The 24,772-nt window shown below is 49.5% G+C and overlaps 1 protein-coding gene across 1 annotated transcript; it reads right to left on the minus strand.

The window, feature by feature from the left end:
* Positions 1–304: 304 nt before the first annotated feature.
* Positions 305–21,823, minus strand: HHEX (hematopoietically expressed homeobox). Its single transcript, XM_069611367.1, has 4 exons — positions 21,331–21,823; positions 13,664–13,842; positions 13,086–13,136; positions 305–1,365 (listed from the first exon to the last, which is right to left on the minus strand). The coding sequence occupies exons 1-4, from the start codon at positions 21,659–21,661 to the stop codon at positions 1,129–1,131; spliced, it is 798 nt and encodes a 265-aa protein (XP_069467468.1). The 5' UTR covers positions 21,662–21,823; the 3' UTR covers positions 305–1,128.
* Between the last annotated feature and the right edge of the window lie 2,949 nt (positions 21,824–24,772).

Below are 24,772 nucleotides of genomic sequence, written 5' to 3' on the forward strand. Positions count from 1 at the left end.
ACTTCTTGAATCTGTTTGTCATGGGTCTCCCTGTTTAAGCGGTAAACCGCTGTACAACGGCCTTGTTTCTGGAGACCCTAAACAGATCTACCCAAATGTGACAGAGGATGCGGAAAATGCACTCAATCTCCAGAACCTATGCCCTTTTATCAAACAGTGATCGTGTCAGGGTCCTATTTCCGTCACTCCCACAGACCTAAATGGAGGTAAGAAAATACTTGTTAATGTTCAGTGTCGGGCATGAGAGGAAATTGGAATAAAAAAATAAAGTGTTGATGCAATATATTTTTGAAACAAACCAAAGTGAAAATCTGATATTCCATGGCCTCTGGGTTTATTCCAGACATTGAACAGACATAAATACCACGGGTGTATTGCCGTTATTAAAAAATATATGTACACAATACATAAACTGCAAGAGACACCTGTGGAAGCGTCTTGATTGCATGTGCGCTGTCTTTGTCTCAGGGTGTTGCTGCGAGTCCATCCGATGAGTCCGTCTGTTCGCGGATATCTTCTTTCAGAATTCCAGTTTCGAGGAAAGAATTGTACTTGCCCAGTGGATCAACCACAAGGCACATTGAGCTTCACTGAGATCACAACAAAAATGTCTCTGCTTTGGCAATAGTGGCATATTTTCAGTTAACTTTTGCTGATGCAAAATTCTATGGTCCAGAATAAAGGCATTGTTGGTAAATTGCGTTCAGTGAAAATGACCGAAACTGCAGTGTGTCACATAGAATAGCTTGGGATAAGCCTGGTTCGCTTGTAAGTATTCGGGGTACCAATGGCTCGCCTATTCCAAGTCCTGGCGATACACCAAGCTTTGAAAATGTTGCATCTAGTGTCTTGTCAAGGTCAATGCTACTAATGCACTGACCACCCTTGAAGTCAGTGCACGAGTTCATATATTCAAATTAGAAAATGAGTTACAAAAATACTAGGGACATCATTTTTACGATAAATAAAAAAACCTCTGTACAAAATATAGGCATCTGAATGTACACAGTAAAAGGAGTCCTGGGCGCTAGCCGGGCCGCCGGTAGAAGGTCCCCTTTGTGGCAGCATGGGGCCTCAGAGGGTCCCACTAAAGTGCAGGATAAGCGAGGCTCTGTCTTAGGCCCCACACTAGTGGGCCGCCTTGTAGTAGCCCTTGTCTCCCTCAATGTCCACCTCCTGGTCCGAGTCCTCCGAAATGTCAGAGTCCAGGTCTGCAGGGGAGCCCGGGGACTCCGGAGAGGGGGAGCAGTGGGGCCCACCGAGGGCAATGTCTTTCCCCTTCAGCACCGGGCGTCGCTCCTGCCTCTGCTCGCACGGGCTTTCCAAGAGCTCGCCATCTTCCTTCTTGGCGCCTTGAGGGTTCTCCTAGAGAAGAAAAAACAGAGCAGTCGGTCAGGGCCAGATAGAAACATGCAGTACAATAAAGCCTACAATTAGATGACAGACTACTTTTTTGTACTTCAATAAAGATCTTACCATAAAGCCTACAATTAGAAGACAGGATGCTTTTTTGTACTTCACTAAAGAATGCAACAGACTGGCACAGCATTGCTGAGCTGTGGGTGCCCCAGAAGTCAGCTCTGCACTAGCCTGCCAAGCAGAGAAGACTTTGTAAGCCCAGGCAAAATGCTGGGGTGCCCCTGAAGTGAGCTCATTACAGCCCCTGCCGGGCACAGACAAGATTCACGTCATGTACTTCAATAATGTCTACAACAGACTGGCAGATCATTACTGATCTGGGAGTGTGCCTTAAGCGTGCTTCGTACAGCCCCTGCCCGGCACAGGCAAACTGCACGCCCTCATGAAGTTCAATTAAATCGCAACTAACTGGCACAGTATTACTGAGCTGGGGGTACCCCTGCAGTCTGCTAATTACAGCTCATGCTGTCTGAAGGTTAGCAACAGACTGGCACAGCAGTACTAAGCTACGGTTGCCCCTGAAATATGCTATGCTTTGCCACTTCAGGGCAGAGAAGACTCATTGCAAGCCCAGGCAACATGCTGTAGCATCATCATGAGGTGGGCCAGCGAGAATTTTGTGTCTAGCACCGGGTGGTCTGATGTCATCTGGCGCCGCTACGCGGCGCCGGAAGTAGAGTTTTACAGGTCTTGCTGTGGCACGGCAGGAACAGGTAATTTAAAACGGGGTGACAAAAGCGAGGTCACGCAACCTCTTTGTTCCTGCTGTGCTCTGGCTTGGCCCGCTGGATGCATTTGTATACCCTCCCACCCCGACAGTATTGACGTGTGCTGGGGTACAAGACCGACAAATATCTGGACATCTTTGTTTGTTCCTAGTGGTGTTCCTGAGGATTGGGGCCATCCGGGGAAGTTGCAAGGCAGGCATTCACTGGAAGATTCACAATCAGGTAAGGGCTGCAGGGGCGAGAGGAGTGCAATCAGGAGACACTTGGTTCAGGATGGGGGTTATCGTGTCTCCTGGTATCGCTGCCGGAGATTGGGAGGGCCCAGAGGCTGGCGCGAGGCCACCAATAAGGGGTGTATCAGCCACTTTTACTCCCTAAAAATAGACCCACAAAATGAAAATAGGGAGTAAAAATACTCACAGCAATAAATAAAATACATGTTTACACTCATCTAAAATACTCCCATTGGGAATGGGACTTAACTTTTTACCCCTTAAAAAATTATTTTACTCCCAACTTTTAAAAATAGGGAATAAAATACTCCCACTTCAAAATATTATTTGAGGACTGGCTGGCCTCACCCTCACGCACAATGGTCAGTATGTACAGATCATTCATTAGATGTGCTGTGTTGGAAGTTGGATGAGTTTAGATCAGTGACATGGAGATATGTCAGAATAGTCAAAGGAATGGTAACATTATTTGTGAATATGATTTACGGTCGCAGTTTGGTTAAATCACGCGGCCAGATGTTTTGCCAAAAGGAAGAATACGTGCTTTTCTTGTGGACCCTGGCATGCCCAAAGCTTCACGTCATGCACTACAACAAAGTCTGCAACTGCACACTTTGGCATTTTAGATTATGAAAACAAACCACTCTCCTGGAACTATTGTGTCCTCTCTTCTCGATACTACAAGTAAAGATCAGGTAAAATTGTATGTTGCTCCTCCTCAAATTCACATTTAAATGTAATGCGGATGTTCTCGCGTCTACAATGGGAGTTCAGTATCCCTTTCCATTGTATTGTGGAACTCAATAAGTGACTAAGAAGATTGGCAGCTCCAGACTCTTATGAGGGGCGCAGTACTGGTATTATTTATCTTTGTTGAAGCGAGGTCCACCCTGTCTCATACTGCCCATTGATTCATTGATGTTATTTAGTTAATTGTAGGTTTTTCTTTTATATTTTAGTTTTGAATTTGGCCCTGATGAAACGAGGCTTCTCGGCTCTTCGTGGAAACTATTCTGACTATGACATCTCCATGCTATATTCTTCTTTTTAATGCAGTGTATGTGTACAGTTATGGCGAATGATACTATGATTTTGTATGTGAATCATTGTCAATAATATGTCTTCAAGTGATTGGTCTTTATCTTTGACTAATACAATGTTTTAATAATAATTGCCATGACAGGGTGCATCAAGAGTAATGATGTCATAGGGTTGTGCATCCATGAAGGTGTAATTGACGTGCAATGTACTTTCTTTTTCATTTGCGTAAACTACATGGCTCGGATTACGAAGACTGTTTTTTCACATGTATTCCCGGGCCTTAGTGGTCTACATGGACCCTGGTGTATATCATTGCAATAGCTGCACAGCAATGCTGAGGTGGGCTGCCCCTGAAGACTGCTCTGCATTGCCTCCACCGGATAGCAACACGTGGCTTCTTCCTGGTGGTATTTATGTTTGGTATCACCCCTCAACTGCACATATCTCTCCATAATGATTGTATATAAAACGTGGTGTAAGTCTTAGATGTCCCCAGAACACGCCCCACCCAGATCAGGACCTGATCACGGTGGACTGATTCACAAAGATGTTCCCAGGAGTAAGTCTGGCTTCGCTTTGATTTACACCTTGAGAGGGCTGTTAGATTCACTGTGTAACTCTAATGCATGTCTGCTTTACTATGGGGCACTCCCTTTGTGAATCTAAAAGCCCTCTCCATGTGCAAGTCAAGAGTAAATCCAACTTATTATTGGTAACATATCTGCGAATCAGGCCCTAGGACCATTCAGTTAGTGCAGCACTCCCTGCAATGGGGTCGCCCTGCTCGAGGCTGCCTCATTTCTGTACAGATTTTCCGATCAAAGCCATTGCTTTCCCCCATCGTTAAGTACACAACTAAACACCAACATGCCAGGTTTGCCTCTCCGCCAACATCTGCAATGCCCTACTTGTCTAGTCCTTGGCATCGCCAAAACACACTCATTAGAATCCCAGCAAGACAAGGCAGAATGCCGGGTCGCACTACTGGGAGGCACAGGCGCTGGCCAGGACGGAGAGCATTAGGGGGAGGATCCGGCAACGAGCAGCGTAGTGGCATCATCAGGTGCTGCCGTTCGGTGCCAGAAGTCTTCAAGTATGCCGGGTCTGGAGCACTGACCTATAAGAGGAGAGGAAGCGGTGCTCCCATCACCACCCCGTCCCCTGCCCAATATTGTCCAGCGTGCCCGAGACCCGGCAACAAGAAGCGGCGAGGTTCGGATCTGTGTTTTCTCACCACCACTTCACCCAATTCTGAGATAGGACTGGTGTAATTTGGGTATGGTGTGAGCAGTAGGTTTAGCACATTGCATTGAATATATACTGGTTCTCCTAGTTGAGGGCCAAGGCTCTGGGCTTTACGGTGAGGCAGTCATGGCTGATGTTCACCGAACGGTGCTTAACCGCTAGTCACACCGGGGCAGGGAGAATGGGACTGAGGGTTTGGTCGGTTCAATTCTTGGGGTGTGAGGGAGATAGGCAGAAACATTCCCCCACGCATACGTATGGGATGGGCTTGGGGATGCTGAATACGTTTTGATCAGAAAATCCAAAAAAGGGCCAAATGGGCCACTCTATCTGGGCCCATAGGTTGAATAGACATAGGAGTCTAGATAATGTTTTGCTAACGATTCCTTCTAAGAGCCATATGATTAGGCTAAAACGTTCCCTCCAAAAAAACGAACTATCCCTCATCGAGTGACTAGCCCTAGTGGGAGCTGGTGTGTTGCCTATCTAGGATTAGGGGATAGACAGAGTAGGCTGGCCATTAACTATTCTGGACCAAATTCTTCATGAAAGTGCAACAACACAAACAATGGGGTTATTCGTTTAGTCCCTCAAATTTATAAAATCCACACATGCTGGATCAAAGAGCATAGGTAAGGGGGTTGTGGGCTTCTTTAAGACCCCCTACTCATCTGTTAACTTGTAACACCATTAAAAACACCAAAAGAAATTCTTCATGCATATCTGATTACTATTCAGACATTTCAAAACTTGAATGGTCAACCGGTTTCAGTGGGGTCTCAATTGCTTCTATCCCACTTTCTTTAGGACCCAAACACGTGAAAAACGTTCCTGTGCAAAGAGTCACACTCGTGCTGCACGAGACCAGACTTATATCCCAGGTAACCTGTGGAAGGCCATCCGGTTGTTGGTACTTGCTGGAAGGCAATAGAGAACTGTGCTGAGTGTCGCCACTATCTGATTGCCCTATAGTGTGGTGCAATCGTCATCAGGTAGGCTACAGCGGGTGGGATGTCTTGGTCTCTATACCGCTGGCTTACTGTGCAGTAGTCTCTTCTTTCAGTATCTGCGACGCACATGGCACATCATCCATTTGATGGGGCTGCTACAATGTATTCTCTTCTGCTGCATTTTTGTAAGTAAATGCAGCCCAAATGTCTTCCAAAACAATAGCTGTGTCTGGTCCCTCTCCTTGGCCTTGCCACCTGCATTTCCCAATGAGTGTATTCTAGGAAACCTGGCAATAACTAGAAGTTTGTGGGGGGTTTGCCTTGTGATTTCAAGACTTCTATCAGAACCGAGGCGTCCCTGGCAAAGTGACCTTGGTTGCTAAAACCAAAAAGCGTTCTTCACGATTTGTAATTATTGTTAAAAATAGGAAATGCCAAAATCGGGGGACTCCTAACCAGATTTGGTAATTGTCTCTTTTTCCTCTAATTAACTTTTACAAAACAAAGCTAAGCCAAAGCACCATCTACGGTCTAGAACTAGAATTAACAAGTAGCAACCAGTGGTGGAGTGTGCTGGAAGGAAGACTATAGATCCACTACGAGCAGGGCTTAGTTTCATGGGAAGCAGCCCTGATCATATGGGAAAAAAGTCGCATTTATTTCACGCTGAATGGCGTTGTCCATGGTTCTCTGTTGTATGGTGTACTGAGGATGCACAGAGAATCATTGTATGAGTCTCATTCCTCTTAGCTCATTGAACCGCACATCCTCTGGGATGAGTATTTCTGGACATGGTTATGGACACACACAGACTCTCTGCTTGAAAAGCGTGAGTGACGCTGCTGCTTTGACCTCAGCTGACCTGTCTACCAATCCAGAAGACGATCCACACATCCGCCTAAAGTAAACTGGCTCACGCTCAGCCAGGCCAGTCAGGTCCTATTCATCCTGCTCAGAATTGCCCGGTGTTGAATCTTCATTTTACCACGGATCATGCGCAGGGGGCTCAAAATTGTAAATGTGCACAGGGGACACTTAATGACTTGGCACCGCAGGAAGGATCGGCGGATGTCTTGGCAGACTGGCGTGAGCAGAACATGATGTGCTGTTTCGAGGGATTGACCCATGGGAATAAAAACTCGTACAAAAGAATGCTGATTAAAGCCCTGAGAGAAGTCCTGGGGTTCTCGGACATATTCTAAAGGATATGTACGACACTGTAACACGCATTTTATCTGATTGTGTCTTCTGTGGTGGATACAAAATTAGGCTTACTTTGGTTAATAGGTTTATGCACTCTTGTATTTTAAATTGTGACACAGCTTCGATTGCGACGGGTATTGAGGTACACCCAGGCTCTAAGCATAAGGGTTGCCACTTGTTACATGCTAGTAAGCTGTATAACCCTGCAGCTAGAGCGCAAGCTGGGCCCCATCAGTTGCTCGAGCCACCCAGTCTAATCAGCAGAGCAGACTGTAATGCATATCTGCGCTGAGACAGCTTGAGGCTATATTGCAGGAGAAGACATGTGTTGCATTTAACCCCTTAGCAAGAGCAAGGGATACAGTTCATGGTTGCGTGAAACATGCTAAGCCTTGCCATTCCTAATGTTCCTAAAATATTTCCTCATCATTTCTAACAAGTATGTCATGGATCCTTGCAGGTCTAGAGAGCAGATTGAGCGACTTGGAGCTTTTGGCTTTTTTGAATCAGTTTGATATTATGCTACAAGAAACTTGGTCTGCTGCTCCGCAGGCTTTAATGACTTATCTGCTGCTTCATGTCAGTGCTACTCCCAGCAAACGTGGCAGGGAGCGTGGAGGATTGGTGACTTGTATCGCTATGCGGTTGGGTTGTGCAAGCATAAAGATCTTCTCCTCAGATACACTTTTAATTGCAGACATTACAATGCTTTCTGCTAAGAAAGGGTGTCTGTTTAACTTCTATAATGCGAGCAGAGGGAAGAACACGGGGGCTCCACTTGAAGAGTTACTTAATGAGTTGGGGAAAATGCTCACTGTGGCTAAACCCGGGGGCAAGCTTTCCTACTGCAAAGGTGGGGAATTCAACCTAAAGATGGGTAATAAATTGTGTGAGATGACTCTGCAAAATGAAGAAGATTCGGCTTTGCATCTTCCTATTCTGGTTTTGACTGATCCAACCTCTGATACATTGGGTAGGGAATTCCTGTCAAGGTTATACAAGCTGGCCTTATGTCCTGTCAATGGCAGGTGTAGTTTGGATGTTCCTGCTAAGTACACCTTTAGCAACTCGAAATGTCACTCTTTTATTGATTATATCATTATAGATATATCTAGTTGGAACCTGATACATTTTTTTGAAGTAATACCTTGCTCAGAAAGTGACTATGAACCTTTGAGTCCAACTATTAATTCTTCGTCGTTCCTGAGTTGCGAACAGTCCTGCTCAGAGAAACAAGAAGTTATTAATAGTAATACTTGTAAATCATTAATGTGGTCGAAATGTGACCACAGTAATTTCATGCGGAAATTCACTTTTAAATCCCTGCCTAGTCTCGAAGTATGCCTGAATCCCCTAAATGACCCAAGCAGGGTTTTGAACGAATGGGGGCTTATAATGCAGATCACAAGCAATGCTTTTGTGGGTCCTAAAAGGAAGTTAAGTATAGATATAAAAAAAATAACCAGGCTGGTTTGGAAGAGAGTGCGGGGTTGCCAGGCAGTCACTTCTCGCAGCCTTGAAATGCCCTACTAGGTGCTGTAGGGAAATTATAGAAACTAGGTTAATATACCAAAATGCAATTACTAAGGGGAAAGCTGAATGGGGTGCCAGGAGGTGGCAGGATTTGGCAGTGGCTGCTCTCTGTGGTGACCCGAAGTTATATTGGAGAATGGACGCTGCAGGTCTAGGTGATAACTCATGTAAAGATAGAATGGCTACAACTGGGATTTCGAGATTAAGTTGGCATGAACATTTCTCCAGACTGTATAAACCCAGAGATCTTTCTACAACTATGGTATCAAGGATGCCCCTAAGTGAAGCCACTGGGAGGGCAAATAACTCTGGGGAAGATGATCATTTTAGCTTCTTCGTTAATGATTTAGAAATGGCACTCAAACATGCTTCTAGTGGGAAAGCTGCCAGCCCAGATATGGTCCCTATCCAATTTTTTAAACATGAATGCATAATTTGGCTACCATTATTCACGAGGGTGTGTAACAATTATTTTTCGGAACAAAGTCGTCCCTCGTAGTTGGAATCAGTTCATTGTTTTCCCAATGCTTAAGAAATGGAATACAGCAGAACTGACCTGTTACTGTCCTATCTCTTTAATCGATTCAACAGCAAAGTGGTTCGGCCAGGCTTTCTACAGGAAAATCATGGACCGGGTAGAGAAGAATGCTATCTTGCCAGATGTACAATATGGCTTCCGTAAGGGCTTGGGGATGACCAATCAGATTTTGAATGTGTCCCTTATTTTGGGAAAGCATGCGCATGGTTATAGGGTCTCTATTTATGTAGCATTTATGGATTTAAGCACAGCGTTTGACTGTGTAAATCGTGAGAAATGTGCCCAAATGAATGGCTCTATATTGCGATATGGGCACAGAACGGGCGGGCTCTCAGTTCAACATGCTTTACGTATTCATAGAGTAAAGTCTGTGCTGGTGGCCACATACAGTGCAGCAGGCTGGGGGCATCAGGTACCTTTGCCTATACAAAGGAAAGAATTGATTTCTCAGAAGATTTATGGGAGTAAACCAGGCTTTTCCCGATTATATAATCCACCAAGAATGCAGCACGATGTTTGTTTCAGACCTTATGCAACTTCAACCCCGTTGTTATATTGGCTACGTCTCTGGGGCAATCCAGCATGGTCACTAACGAGGTCACTAATACATGAAATGTTGGGCTCAGATGTCGTGCACAAATTAGAATGGCCAAATTATATACGAGCAAGCTTCGCTCAGCTTGGCTTGATGGATTATTTTTATTGTAAAACAGGTGTGGGGGATCCGGCTCCGGAGATTACGACCAAAACCTTTTTAAAATTAAAACATATTAAAAGAGAAGCTAGTGAATCCCATAAAAAAGTATTTTGGGTTATCTTAAGTTTTGGGACTGCCAAATTATGTGATATGGTTCAGTGAACTGAGAAAGAGGGCAGTTTGCATTCGTCCGAGGCCCACCGTTTTTTTAATGAAAGGTACCCTGTTGGACAAAAAAATGCAAGGCTTGAATAGTTGTCCTTGCAATCAACATGATGGGGATGATCTATTGTGTTTCTTGTTAATATGCCCTTTATATGTGAAGTTGCGGCATAAACTAAAGATCTAGATCTATGCCGAGCAAGCTCTGGAACTCAGAATGGTTTTATTGTAAAAGTGTAATTTATTTTGCTATTTTATATTCTGTATCAAATGAATTGAGCTCTGTTGTATTTGTGCTGTTGTGGTTATTTTCGTACTTTTATGGGTATCGCTCGAAATAAAAGTGTTATTTCTTCTATGAGTCTATGTGATATGCACCTCATTGAAATGGAATGTGACCCGGGGAAGGTCATGTTAAATGTACATATATATATATATAATTTTTTTTAAGTGTTTGTGTTCTTTTGGATAAATGAAATCTAACCAAACAGAATAAAACAAATAAAAAATGGAGGATTAAAAAATATTCATTACACAGAGAATATTGAAGCTACTCTGGGAAACTGGAAATTAATTCGTTTCCCCTTCCCAGCTCAGATTGAAATGTAGTCTTGTAGGTTAGAGCGGCCTCGCCTCGCACAAAAGAGGGTTGCATCGTTCAGGCGGTTTGTGTAGAGTACAGAGTGGGGCAGACTTATGAGAGGGCGTCGGGGGTATTTACTGTTTTCTATTCATTTATTGAAGGTTTGATTGAGTGCATGTCTTAATATTGGAATGTAGAAGAAATAATTAATTGAGACTGAAATAAATTGATATTAAGTTTGGCGAGGTGTGTTTTAAACCATATCACAAATTTTAAAAAGGAAGTATTTACGCAATTCGTTGAAAACATGTTATACGTTTTTTGTAATTGACTAATAGTTCACTCTATGTGTTGTGTAGGCCGGTACAAAGCCTTCTTATTAGAATGTACGTAGAGAAAAGTTGCCAGGTGTGCCGTTCACGCCGGCTATCATGAACTCAATATATGTAACAATACCAAGTGTTATTCTTTGATTTACTTTCATTTGTTTAAATCCAATTTAATTCACATCCCAAAAGAGCGCCTTGCAGTGGAAAAATAAGCTGACTCGACCGTTCCACTGTCGCTACCCTTATTAAAATGCGAATCATTTTGCGAAGCAGTGCTATTTGAAAGATTCTGCGACACCCCTGGCGTAGAGAGATTGTTGTTTACGGAATGTTGATGTATACGGAAACGGATTGATAATTTAATGTTATTGGGATGGATTGTGGTTGCGGTGCTTTTGTTCATGTGACTTTTAGTGAGTGAGTCTATGTGTAAAGGCTATGGAATAAAAGTTACGCGCCTGATTTGCAAAATGTGTTTCAATGGCATTGCGCGTTTGAAAACCAGGCCCACCTGCGGGTGAGGGCATGACACGTACCAGGTGCGCAGGCGCATGTATGTCTGCGGCTCCGGACTGCGGCATTACTGTGGAGCGTCACTTGGGGGAAGCTGCTTGTGTGGTCTGGTTAGGGGGGAGTTGTGCATAATTCGATCCTCCCCTGTAAGGACCCGTCCACCCCCGCTGTGGCACAGCGCCATCGCTCGCGCGGGGCAATGCAATCAGCATTAGTAATACACAAATACCCCGCACTAACACGCTGCCCGCCGGCCAGGGCTGGCACTGTGCACGGGCTATGCGGAGACCGGGCTCTGCTCACGTGGCGACAGGCCCCTCTGCCAGCCCAGAGACCGCTCTGCGAGAAAGACAGCAGTAAAGTGCCATGTCACTCGAGACATACGAAGGAAGGGCGGGGAAATTATAGGGAGGGACCCCTCCCTTTACCCCAGCCTCCACTCCTAGGAAAGAGTGGGTCGGTGCGAGTGGCGGGTCGGATCGCACACGGCTCCGTTCTTTTCAAGCGCTTTTACCGATCGCTTTTAATAAATGGCCCAAAGAGAAGATAATGGGGGCAAGGGATGTGCTTTCGCTGGTAGTTAACCTAGACACGGGGGGCCTGGTGTGCAAAGTGTTTTTCAAGGGATGCCGCCTTTGTAAAACGCGTTCGCAAATCGGGGACAAAGGGAACGTGTGCGCGCGTTCGTTCGTGTGTTCTCGATGTGGGCGATTCCGGGTAGAGTGCTTCCTACCACTGAATTGCAGATGTACCCACGGCCGTTTCGTTATTCCCTTTGGAAAGTAGAGGCCTCGTTTGTAAAATGATAATGAAATGTGCCCTTTGATGGCGCTTTTTGTCGGATTCGCCGCGCTTCAAAGCGCTGCATGTAGAAGAATGGGGGGAAGTAACCACTGCCTTGTTTTCCCAGATCTCCGCTGTGCTGGGTTGGTTTCAGTCCCGCGCCGAAAGCCTCTGTTCTGCAGAGAGCGGCACCGGCACTGCCCCATATCACAGGGCTGCGGTGACGGGCGGGCGGGGCCGGTGTAAGGAATATTTGGGTGCGTTGTGGGGCATAGGGGTATACAGAACTAAAAGGGCCGTGTTGTCGGGGTGTTACACCACTACAACCCCCTCCTCTCCCGTGTAACGTCAGATATAAATCTGCGAGTGTGGCCACGTTTACATGAAAGCAGATAGCGTCTAGGGAGTGCTTCTCTCTCGGTGTTTGTGGGTCGTCTTTTTTTTAATACAGCATCAAAATATTGCGCTAAAAATATATGCTGCCTCTCAACATTTGATCGCATCTATAGTCATCAGGTGTTCTTTCAATCCGTATGTCACCCTGTGATTGGATGCTTTAAACACTCCAGGCGCTATATCGTGTGGTTTGTCAAGGCTCTAAATGTCAGCAGTGGGTTGTCTGCAAATTCGGTCAACCATGGCCTGGTGACATGGTAAACACGGGGCTTTAGAGCCCCTATCGGAGCCGCATCAGGTGGAAGGCTGCCAATGCCATCATGCACAATCTGTCTGGACTGGTCCATGCGAGATACGGGAGTAAATGGGATTATTGTCTGCCTGTTTACCCTCCAGCGTTGCCGGCAGCTCGGCCCATGTCACCCTAATTGTCTAATTAAAAGAATCAATAATATGCCTGTAAGTGCTTCGCCGACAATGCCCTTATCTGGCGGCAGTAAGTGGATGGGCGCATACAATCAGCGCGCTGCATGCAAGGCGCTACATGGCCCAGGCTGCCCAGAGAGCCCCATTAGCGGCTCTTAGCATCAGTGCTGCCCGGGCGCCGCCTGCACTGTTTGCCTTTTTGATCACAGTGAAGAGGTTACAGCGCCTTGCAAATGCCCTGGGCACACAGCCCGCATCAGGCGTCCATATAATGCTTTAACGACTACGATAACACAGCACGCTTACCTGCTTCAGCCGCCTCCACTTGGCCCTGCGGTTCTGAAACCAGGTCTTCACCTGCGAGGGGGAAAAGGAGACAGTGTTCAGAGGCAGGATGAGCACAGCAGAAAAAGAATAGCAACACAGGCGGGTCATACAGCGTTTCATTGCCCGTCCCCTTCTCAGCGTCGCAGATCTTCCCCACCCAAGTGCTAGATGCGGGGCTGAGGCCGGGGGTGGCACGCATCCGAAGCGAGCGTCTTGCCCGCTGAGCTATCTCATACAGCCAGCAAGCAAGACTTCGGGTGAAGACTGGCGAGGGGCAATGGAATCTCCAGGGGAGCGAGAAACGCGGGTGCACGGTGGTGTTACTGCACCCGTGTTATGCATCCAGGACGTGAACATTAACGTTAATAAGCAATGCAACGTGTAAGATGTACCCCCTGCAACGACACCGCCACATCATACGTGCTTTACCGATGACGAATGAATGGTGAGCGAAGGTGACAACCGAAGCACACGATGGACGCCCCGCCGCGTGCCCGGCCTCGCGGCGCTACGGCGGGGTGCAGAACGGACGCCCTGGGCCCCGGGCCCCTGCTCACCTGCCTCTCGCTGAGCTGCAGCATCTTGGCCAGCCGCTTCCTCTCGGGCGGGGACAGGTACTTCTGCGTCTCGAACTTCTTCTCCAGCTCGATGGTCTGGTCGTTGGAGAAGCGGACCTGCCCCCCTTTCCGCTTGTGCAGCGGCCGCTGGATGAAGGGGCTCCACAGCAGGGGTTTACCTGAGGGGGGAGAGAAAGAGAGCACGTTAGTTGCCAGACACGCATTCCAGCTAAACCCTCCCGAGCACACGCAATGCCCCGGATTTCCAGGAAAGGTGGAAGGCCACTGCGACGCGGGGGCAGGGTGCAAGGGCGTAACATTAGGTATGGCCTAGGCCTTAGAGCATCACACGGACCCAGGCCCCTGGGAGAAAGAGTCCCGCGTTCGCAGGCGGCAGTTCGTCCCTTTCCTGACAGACCGTTAGGGTAGTACACAAGGAAGAGGTTTTGGGGGCCGGGGGGGGGGGGGAATGTTGCAAACAGTGAATTGTAAACACATTTGTTCCATGAATCGGATGAAATCTACCAGCTGCACAGTGAGGATACCGAGAAAACAGAGCGCCTTCGGCCAACAACGCCCGTTTGGTCAAAACAAACAAGCCCACAGCATTCCGGGCACTGCCATGCCGGCCGTCAGGTCGGATAACATATAACAAACGCACTGATTCAAGGAACTGTGTGCAAAGTGTCTTTTTGCCTTTGAAAGTGACTCTGCACGGAAAAAGACCATTTGCACTGTTCCATGAATCAGGGGCTTGTTGGTAGTGCAAAGCCGCTTTGCATCAGTGAAAAGTCACTTTGCACTGTGCAAAACATACCATGAATCTTATATTGCAAAGCCACGCCTCTACTTGGTGTGCCTTTACAAACGCGCGGCTGCTGGGAGTCAAAGCATACACCCTCCTGGCTGCCCTCGGCCTGCCACCCCTCCCCCCCTCACCCCACCTCCAGTGCCTCACCCTCCCGGCCTCGGCCACCCATGGCTATGGCAACATTTCCGCCAATATGTTTCCTGTTGACCTGACAGACACCGGGCCTGCTTCTGCTGTCCTGCGCCTTTACAGTGAGAGCGGGAGCTCAGCTGAGGGCCGTCCAGGCGTCACTGCTGCGGGAGTCAAGATCTGGCCCCTGTGGGGGCGCTGCAACGCCAGCCCCGAACACCATGCGACGTCACACACAGCAACACTCGGCTCAAAACAGAGGCACGATCCTCAGAGTTCACAAGGCAGGGATTTTTATTAGCTGCCAGCCTGCTACAGCTGTTAACATTGCCCAACTGCCAGCACTTCACAGTCCAACTCATTCGATGTGCCGCTGCCAGCCCATGGACATCACGCATTCCAAAGCTCCTAACACTACAAGAGGGAGTGCCAACGGACAACGAAACTACTTATACACCAACCCACTCCTCAGTCAGAGGCTGGACTGCTGGCCTAAGGTCTACCTCTGCACCAACCCACTCTCCAGTCAGAGGCTGGCCTGGTGGGGTAAGATCTCTGCACCAACCCACTCCCCAGTCAGAGGCCGGCCTGGTGGGCTATGGTCTACCTCTACTCCAGCTCACTCCTCAGTCAGAGGCGGGCCTGGTGGGATAAGGTCTACCTCTACTCCAACCCACTCCCTAGTCAGAGGCCGGCCTGGTGGGGTAAGATCTACCTCTATACCAACCCACTCCTTGGTCAGAGGCTGGCCTGGTGGGCTAAGGTCTACCTCAACTCCAACTCACTCCTCAGTCAGAGGCTGGCCTGGTGGGATAAGGTCTACCTCTACTCCAACCCACTCCCTAGTCAGAGGCCGGCCTGGTGGGGTAAGATCTACCTCTATACCAACCCACTCCTCGGTCAGAGGCTGGCCTGGTGGGCTAAGGTCTACCTCTACTCCAACCCACTCCCCAGTCAGAGGCTGGCCTGGTGGGCTAAGGTCTACCTCTACTCCAACCCACTCCTCAGTCAGAGACTGGCCTGGTGGGCTAAGGTCTACCTCTACACCAACCCACTCCCCAGTCAGAGGCTGGCCTGGTGGGGTAAGATCCAACCCACTCCTCAGTCAGAGGCTGGCCTGGTGGGCTTAGGTCTACCTTTACTCCAACCCACTCCTCAGTCAGAGGCTGGCCTGGTGGGGTAAGATCTACCTCTATACCAACCCACTCCTCAGTCAGAGGCTGGCCTGCTAGGCTAAGGTCTACCTCTACACCAACCCACTCCTCGGTCAGAATCCGGCCTGGTGGGGTAAGGTCCACCTCTACACTAACCCACTCCCCAGTCAGAGGCCGGCTTGGTAGAGTAAGGACTACTGCTACACCAACCCACTCCTCAGTCAGCGGCCAGCCTGGTGGGCTCAGGTCTACCTGTACACCAACCCATTTCTCAGTCAGAGGCTGACCTGGTGGGCTAAGGTCTACCTCTACACCAACCCATTTCTCAGTCAGAGACTGACCTGGTGGGCTAAGGTCTACCTCTACACCAACCCACTCCTCAGTCAGAATCCGGCCTGGTGGGGTAAGGTCTACCTCTACACCAGCCAAGTCCTCAGTAAGAGGCTGGCCTGCTAGGCTAAGGTCCACCTCTACACAAACCCACTTCTCAGTCAGAGTCCAGCCTGGTGGGCTAACATCTACCTCTACACCAACCCACTTCTCAGTCAGAATCCGGCCTGGTCGCCTAACGTCTACCTTTTTACCAACCCACTCCTCAGTCAGAGGCCAGCCTGGTGGGCTCAGGTCTACCTGTACACCAACCCATTTCTCAGTCAGAGGCTGACCTGGTGGGCTAAGGTCTACCTCTACACCAACCCATTTCTCAGTCAGAGACTGACCTGGTGGGCTAAGGTCTACCTCTACACCAACCCACTCCTCAGTCAGAATCCGGCCTGGTGGGGTAAGGTCTACCTCTACACCAGCCAAGTTCTCAGTAAGAGGCTGGCCTGCTAGGCTAAGGTCCACCTCTACACAAACCCACTTCTCAGTCAGAGTCCAGCCTGGTGGGCTAACATCTACCTCTACACCAACCCACTTCTCAGTCAGAATCCGGCCTGGTCGCCTAACGTCTACCTTTTTACCAACCCACTCCTCAGTCAGAGACCGGATTGGTGGGGTAAGGACTACCGCTACACAAACCCACTCCTCAGTCAGAGGCCGGCCTAGTAGAGTAAGGACTACCTCTACACCAACCCACTGCTCAGTCAGAGGCCCGCCTAGTAGAGTAAGGACTACCTCTACACCAACCCACTCCTCAGTCAGAGGCCGGCTTGGTACAGTAAGGACTAACGCTACACCAACCCACTCCTCAGTCACAGCCTGGCCTAGTGGGCTAACTTCTACCTCTTTACCAACCCACTCCTCAGTCAGAGGCCAGCCTAGTGGGGTAACAACTAACTCTTCACCAACTCAATCCTCGGTCAGAGGCCGGCCTGTTGGGATAAGGACTACCTCTACACAAACCCACTCCTCAGTCAGAGGCCGGCCTGTTGGGATAAGGATTACCGCTACACCAACCCGCTCCTCAGTCACAGGCTGGCCTGGTGGGCTAACGTCTACCTCTTTACCAACCCATGACACAGTCAGAGGCCTGTCTCGGGAAGAGGGGACGGAGGGCGCTACCTTTACACCAAACAACTCCTCAGTCAGACGCTGGCCTGTTGACCAGAAAGGCCTAACATTACACCAACCCACTCCTCAGTCAGAGGCTGGCCTGTTGACCAGAAAGCCCTAACATTACACCAACCCTCTCCTCAGTCAGAGGCTAGCTTGTTCTCCAGTGAGGTCTAGCAGTACACCAACCCACTCCTCAGTCAGAGGCTAGCCTGGTGACTGGTAAGGTCTACCTTTGTACCAACCAATCCCTCAGTCAGAAGCTGGCCTGGTGGCTGGTAAGGCCTACCATCCTTTACACCAATCCACTCCTCAGTGAGAGACTGGCCTGGTGACTGGTCTGGCCATCCAACATGAGCACAAAGTAAGACAAAACCCGCAAAACCTGCTTCTAAGCAGTGCCCTCGGAAAGGAGCATTCCTCGTGTAAAACAAACCTAAGTCAGGGATTTTCGAGTATTTTCTCGCCGAGCCTCTTGAAAGCAGCATTGTTTTTCAGGATTTTGCGTGCGTCAGCACCGGCCAAACCGGTGAAGAAAAACACGGCCCCACAAAAAATAGGAAGCGGCTGGTTATTTTAGCTGCCATAAACTCCTGTCCCACACAGAGGAAATGAGCAATATCAGAAAAACGGATCCCGGCTATCAGAAGCCGAGTGTTTCCTCAATGTGTCTGTATTGAGGATGTCGATAAAGTAATCAGCAGCGTGCACGACTCCCGGGGAAGAGGCGGACAGGAAAGCACTTAACAGCTTCTGAAACCAGATTTGCTCCTATCGAGGGCGCAGGCTTCCGGTCTGAACGGAAGGAGGCCCGGCTGCTCACTGCTGCTGCGGCCCCTCGCCATTGGGGGGGTGACTTCCAGCTCCATGGAGGCCAAGGCTAACTACTAATTCTATATCCCCATCGCCTACAGTTCAGAACCACCAACTGTACCTCACTGACGCTACTACCACCTCCGAGAAGTGATTTATCAAAAGGTTCTCAGTAGGGCTTCCCCACGTTAAAAGCATGTTTCTAAATCAGGCCCTAAGACTAGACCACCTTCGCCTACATATCGAACACACTGGAGACACGCTTATTCTATACCGCCACTGTACACAGCCCCGAGGCACACTAACTGTATCTCACTGCTGCTCATACCTGAGAGACAGGCTTATTCAATATCACCATCGCCTACAACTCAGAGACACTAACTGTATCTCACTGCTGCTCATACCTGAGAGACAGACTTATTCAATATCACCATCGCCTAGAGCTCAGAGACACTAACTGTATCTCACTGCTGCTCATACCTGAGAGACAGGCTTATTCAATATCACCATCGCCTAGAGCTCAGAGACACTAACTGTATCTCACTGCTGCTCATACCTGAGAGACAGGCTTATTCAATATCACCATCGCCTACAGCTCAGAGACACTAACTGTATCTCACTGCTGCTCATACCTGAGAGACAGACTTATTCAATATCACCATCGCCTAGAGCTCAGAGACACTAACTGTATCTCACTGCTGCTCATACCTGAGAGACAGACTTATTCAATATCACCATCGCCTAGAGCTCAGAGACACTAACTGTATCTCACTGCTGCTCATACCTGAGAGACAGACTTATTCAATATCACCATCGCCTACAACTTAGAGACACTAACTGTATATCACTGCTGCTCATCCCCAGAGACAGACTTTTTCTATATCACCATCAGAGACACTAACTGTATCTCACTCGCGGCTCGTTCCAGCCCAGAGACAGACTTTTTATATCACCACCTTTTGCACCCTAGTGACACATTCTTAATCACCACTGGAGTAGCTTTGATATAATGTTCGGGGGATATGACAGCTACATGAAACGGGCCACTGTCAAATGAGTGGGACAAAATGTTGTGCCACAAAAGTTGGTACAAACACCCTTGTCCCCCCTAAATGTACGCCCATGTTTATCACCAATGTATACAGCCCAGAGACACACTATCTCACTGCTGATCATACCTGCGAGACAGATTTATTGTATATCAACATTGCTTACAACACAAGGACAGACCTATCATCTCCTGAAAGTCCACATCCTGGAGACAGACTTATTCTCACCATTCCTAAGAGACATCTTTATCATCTCAAAACTGGCCAGACTCAAACGGGTCTATATAACAGCTGATCACACTGTAAAGCAGGGCTCAACATGTGTACTCGCCGCCAGCCAGGGATAGTTGACTCTTGGCACGTATGAAATGGCGTGGTGTGTGTATGTGTAGAATTGAGGTGGCAAGTGACTTTTTCTGGCTGGGTAGTAGCTTGCGACTTGAAATTGTTACCTTGAAGTAAAGGCCGATGCTACTAACCTAGAGACAGATGTATCCTATCTCAGTGCTGACTTACATTAGCTCATCATTACTTAAGAGTGACAGACTCGTCTATTATCCACCAGCATTAATACTATAAAATCTTAAATATTGCATATTATAGGGCGAACGCTACAAACAGAATGGTAGGCAAATTATGACCAGATTTAAAAAGTAAAAAAGGGACAGTGCAACCAACATAAAAGTAGGACTAACTCTTGAAAGTGGCTGTCAAAGAACTACACTTCAGGAGAACGGGGTTTAAGTGTTACTGTTCAAAGAAACGCATATTATAATTAATTTATCACACACTAGCACTATCTTAAATTGTAAAATGTAGCATATCTTCTATGTGATACTGTACTTTCCTGCCTGCCAGCTATGAAGACCTACTATAAAAAAAAACCGGGGCCACTGCAGTTTCCAATGGGAACATAACCTTGAGAAAGGGGGGCAGAGCACCAAATGCCGGGACAGTCCCGACACAACCGGACGTCTGGCCACCCTAGCAAATGATTGACCTTAGAAGATTGGGAGGGCAGAGCGAAGCCTGGGAGGCTTTGCACCTGCGACTGCACGATGCACACATATCGCCATACGCACTCGCCTCTACGAACAGTCCAAACACGCAAACTAAAACACACGCATGCTCCCACTCAAAGCCAGCCTTGCGATCCACTCACCTACACCGTTGCGTTCTCTCCCACTACTCCAGACAGCTGAGAAACAGGTGTCGCCATCACACAGAACTCACAGACAGGTGTGCTCTCGCGTACTTTCTATTAGCATGTCTCAAAAACAAAAGCGCTGCATTATTTCCCGCAGCGACACGACTGTGCCAAGTCGCTGCTGCTGCCAACTCACCGCGTTGTCTCGCTCCCTAAAATAACAAGAACGCTCCCCATACGCGCCGTGGAACTGCTGGAGACGGGAGGTGGCGGAGAAAGGGCGCACCAAGATATCCCGCTTAAAAGCGCGCAGATGCCCATGGGTTAGGCGCGCTATACAAATAACCAACTAAATAAATAAATAACTAAATAAATAAACAACGGATTTTCCCTATGCGTGTTATAACTATAACTCTCTCAAACTAGAAGATGGTGTAAGTACACGAGCGCACTGTCAAAAAATGAAATAAAGAGGCAACATCCAAAGGCCGAGAGAACGAGTTCATTAAGTGATGGGCAACAGCTCCGTCGCTACTATTGCAATAGGTGGGGGCTGCGGGAGTTAGAGAACACAGCCCTGCACGTGCAGATTGAGATTCCAAGAGCATAGGGGGCACAGCTCTGCAAGTGAATGCAAAGCTTGAAATATATCCCTTGCTATTGGTGTCCAGTCTGCTTCTAAGCACTAGTTTAGGTGGTTCCGCCAGAACCTTACGCTAGGAATCTGGGGCAAGGACCCATGTGTCCTGGTGGGCCCACACTCCCCATCTGACCACATGGGCACCCCGTGCTTCCCATTTTAGATATTAGCACTTGCATCGGATGCCGTCTCATTTCCCCCAGTGTGCCAATGAACAGGTGCTTTCCGTGGGCCACAACGCATCAATGCCAACTCCTTCCATTCACTAGAGATTACCACACAATTAGGAGATGTGTTTCCTTGTACATTCTACCTCTTAAAATGTCTCTGCCCACCAACAGAAGTCAAAGGGTGAATAGCACCCCCTGGTAGAGAGGGGGTGAGGGAACGAGGGGTCGCGGGTGCCGCCGGTGCCGCCTGCGGTACTCACCCAGCTGGTCGTGTCGGAGCAGGGCCTGCGTGTAGTCGCTCAGGGGCCGCGGGAAGGAGTACAGGTGCCCCGGGAAGGCTCCCCCGCCATACAGCGCCGCCGGGTGGTGCCCGAAGGCCGGGTGGATGGGCGTGGGCTCGTAGATGGGGGTCCTGTAGGCGGACATCAGGCTGCTGGCAAACGGGGGGCTGGCCGAGTGCATAGACGGTGCCCCCGCGGTGCCCCGCCCCAAGATGTCCTCGATGTAGAAGGGCGTGGGGTGCGGCAGGGGGGTGGGCGCGTACAACGCCGGGGGGCACGCGGGGGTGGCGGGGTGCTGATGGTACTGCATGGCCAGGGGCGTCCACGCGTGTCCGATCCCCCTGTCCGGCCGGGGACCAAGGCTCCGTGACACCGCCGGAGGCAGGGGAGGAGTGCGCCGGGGCCTGGTGGTGCGTGTGGCGGGAGGGCGCAGACGGTAATCCTAGTGTCCGCAGCCGGCATCCGTCACTGTCCCGCCAGCGGCCACCTCTGTAGACTTCTAGCGTCGGTGGGCGGGGCCTACCAGCGCTTCCTGACACGCGCCGGCTGCGATTGGTTGCGCCCTGCTCTAGCCTTGCCCCCTGGGCGTCGGACAAACACCGCGGCGCCAATCAAGACACGGTCAAAAGTGCGCTGACGTCCCTCGCGAGGGTCCCGCCCCTCCGGGGACAGCCCCTGACAGCCCAAACGCACTCAATAAGGACACACCGTCACCGCCAAAGAGGGCACTTCCAGGGCTCCAACAGGCTCAAATACAGCAAATACACGAGACCAAAACACACAAGCAGCCATGCACCCCGACCACCAACAGGTGACCCTGCCAGGGACTGCCCAGGACAGCCCAAACGCACTCAATAACGACACACCCTCACTGCCAAAGAGGGCCCTGCCAGGCAGGGCTCCAACAGGCTCAAATACAGCAAATACACGAGACCAAAACACACAAGCAGCCATGCACCCCGACCACCAACAGGTGACCCTGCCAGGGACTGCCCAGGACAGCCCAAACGCACTCAATAACGACACACCCTCACTGCCAAAGAGGGCACTCCCAGGCAGGGCTCCAACAGGCTCAAATACAGCAAATACACGAGACCAAAACACACAAGCAGCCATGCACCCCGACCACCAACAGGTGACCCTGCCAGGGACTGCCCAGGACAGCCCAAACACACTCAATAACGACACACCGTCACCGCCAAAGAGGGCACTCCCAGGCAGGGCTCCAGCAGGCTCAAATACAGCAAATACACGAGACCAAAACACACAAGCAGCCATGCACCCCGACCACCAACAGGTGACCCTGCCAGGGACTGCCCAGGACAGCCCAAACGCACACAATAACGACACACCGTCACTGCCAAAGAGGGCACTCCCAGGCAGGGCTCCAGCAGGCTCAAATACAGCAAATACACGAGACCAAAACACACGCATTACAATGTGCAAGCAGCCATGCACCCCGACCACCAACAGGTGACCCTACCAGGGACTGGCCAGGACAGCCCAAACGCACTCAATAACGACACACCGTCACTGCCAAAGAGGGCACTTCCATGCAGGGCCCCAACAAGCCAAATACACGAGACCAAAACACACAAGCAGCCATGCACCCAACCACCAACAAGTGGCCCTGCCAGGGACATCCCCTGACAGCCCAAACGCACTCAACAAGGAAGCGCCGTCACTGACAAAGAGAGCACTTCCATGCAGGGCTCCAACAAGCCAAATCCACCTAATACACGAGACCAACACACACGCATTACCATGTGCAAGCAGCCATGCACCCCGACCACCAACAGGTGACCCTGCCAGGGACTGCCCAGGACAGCCCAAACACACTCAATAACGAACCACTGTCACTGCCAAAGCGGGCACTTCCATGCAGAGCTCCAACAAGCCAAATCACCAAATACACGAGACCAAAACACACAAGCAGCCATGCACCCCGACCACCAACAAGTGCCCCCTCCAGGGACAGCCCCAAAAGCCCAAACGCACTCAATAACGACACACCGTCACTGCCAAAGAGGGCACTCCCAGGCAGGGCTCCAGCAGGCTCAAATACACCAAATACACCAGACCAAAACACACAAGCAGCCATGCACCCCGACCACCAACAGGTGGCCCTGCCAGGGACAGCCCCCAACAGCCCAAACGCACTCAATAACGACACACCGTCACTGCCAAAGAGGGCACTTCCATGCAGGGTTCCAACAGCCTGAAATACACCAAATACACTAGACCAAAACACACGCATTACAATTAGCAAGCAGCCATGCACCCCGACCCCCAACAAGTGGCCCTGCCAGGGACAGCCCCTGACAGCCCAAACTCACTCAATAAAGGAACACCATCACTGCCAAAGAGGGCACTTCCATGCAGGAGTCCAACATGCTCAAATACAGCAACTATCCATTCTACCAAATACACAAGACCAAAACACACGCATTACAATTAGCAAGCAGCCATCATGCCCCCCGACCACCAACAGGTGGCCCTGCCAGGGACAGCCCCTAACAGCCCAAACGCACTCAATAACGAACCACAGTCACTGCCAAAGAGGGCACTCGCATCCAGGGCTCCAACAGGCTCAAATACACCAAATACACGAGACCAAAACACACGCATTACAATTAGCAAGCAGCCATGCAGCCGACCCCCAACAGGTGGCCGTGCCAGGGACTGCTCAGGGCAGCCCAAACACACTCAATAGCGAAACACCATCACTGCCAAAAAGGGCACCCCCAGGCAGGGCTCCAACAGGCTGAAATACAGCAACTATCAGTACTACCAAATACACCACACCAAGTACAATTAGAAAGCAGCCATCCACTCCGGCCACCTGGCCCTGCCAGGGACAGGCCACGACAGCCCAAACACAAAGTCATTAACACCAAACATCATTACGACCAAATACACATTGCTCCACTGAGAGGGCACTTACAGAGACAAGCCTCCAAGGAGCCCGAATACACCCACTAACGCCACACACATTACCAGCCCAAAACACACACCACCGACACTGCAGCTATAGACACCCAACCATGTAACATTGATAACATCAACAAGGCTAGTCCTTATTTGGTTATCAGTATTGTTAGTGAATGTGTTTCGGCCCGTTAGAGGGGTGTCCCAGCCAATCACCTGTATGAGGAAGAGGAGGTGGATTAGTGGTGGTTCAGGGCGTGCAGGATGGGATGTCTGTCGGTGATATTGATGTGGGCTGTTTAAAGTGAATCCTCCCTGGGGATTGGTGAACGGTTTTCTCCTGGTGGGTATACTAATAATATAAATAATAACAACAACACTTATACAGATAGTATAATAACGATATTATAATTATTTACCATGGGATACTCTCTATACTTCCCCCCCAGGGGCGGACTCTGCTTGGAACAGTCCAGTGACATCCCAAGATGCA

The sequence above is a fragment of the Ambystoma mexicanum genome, chromosome 8 (assembly GCF_040938575.1).
Source record: "Ambystoma mexicanum isolate Mex_15411 chromosome 8, UKY_AmexF1_1, whole genome shotgun sequence".
Classification (NCBI taxonomy): domain Eukaryota; kingdom Metazoa; phylum Chordata; class Amphibia; order Caudata; family Ambystomatidae; genus Ambystoma; species Ambystoma mexicanum.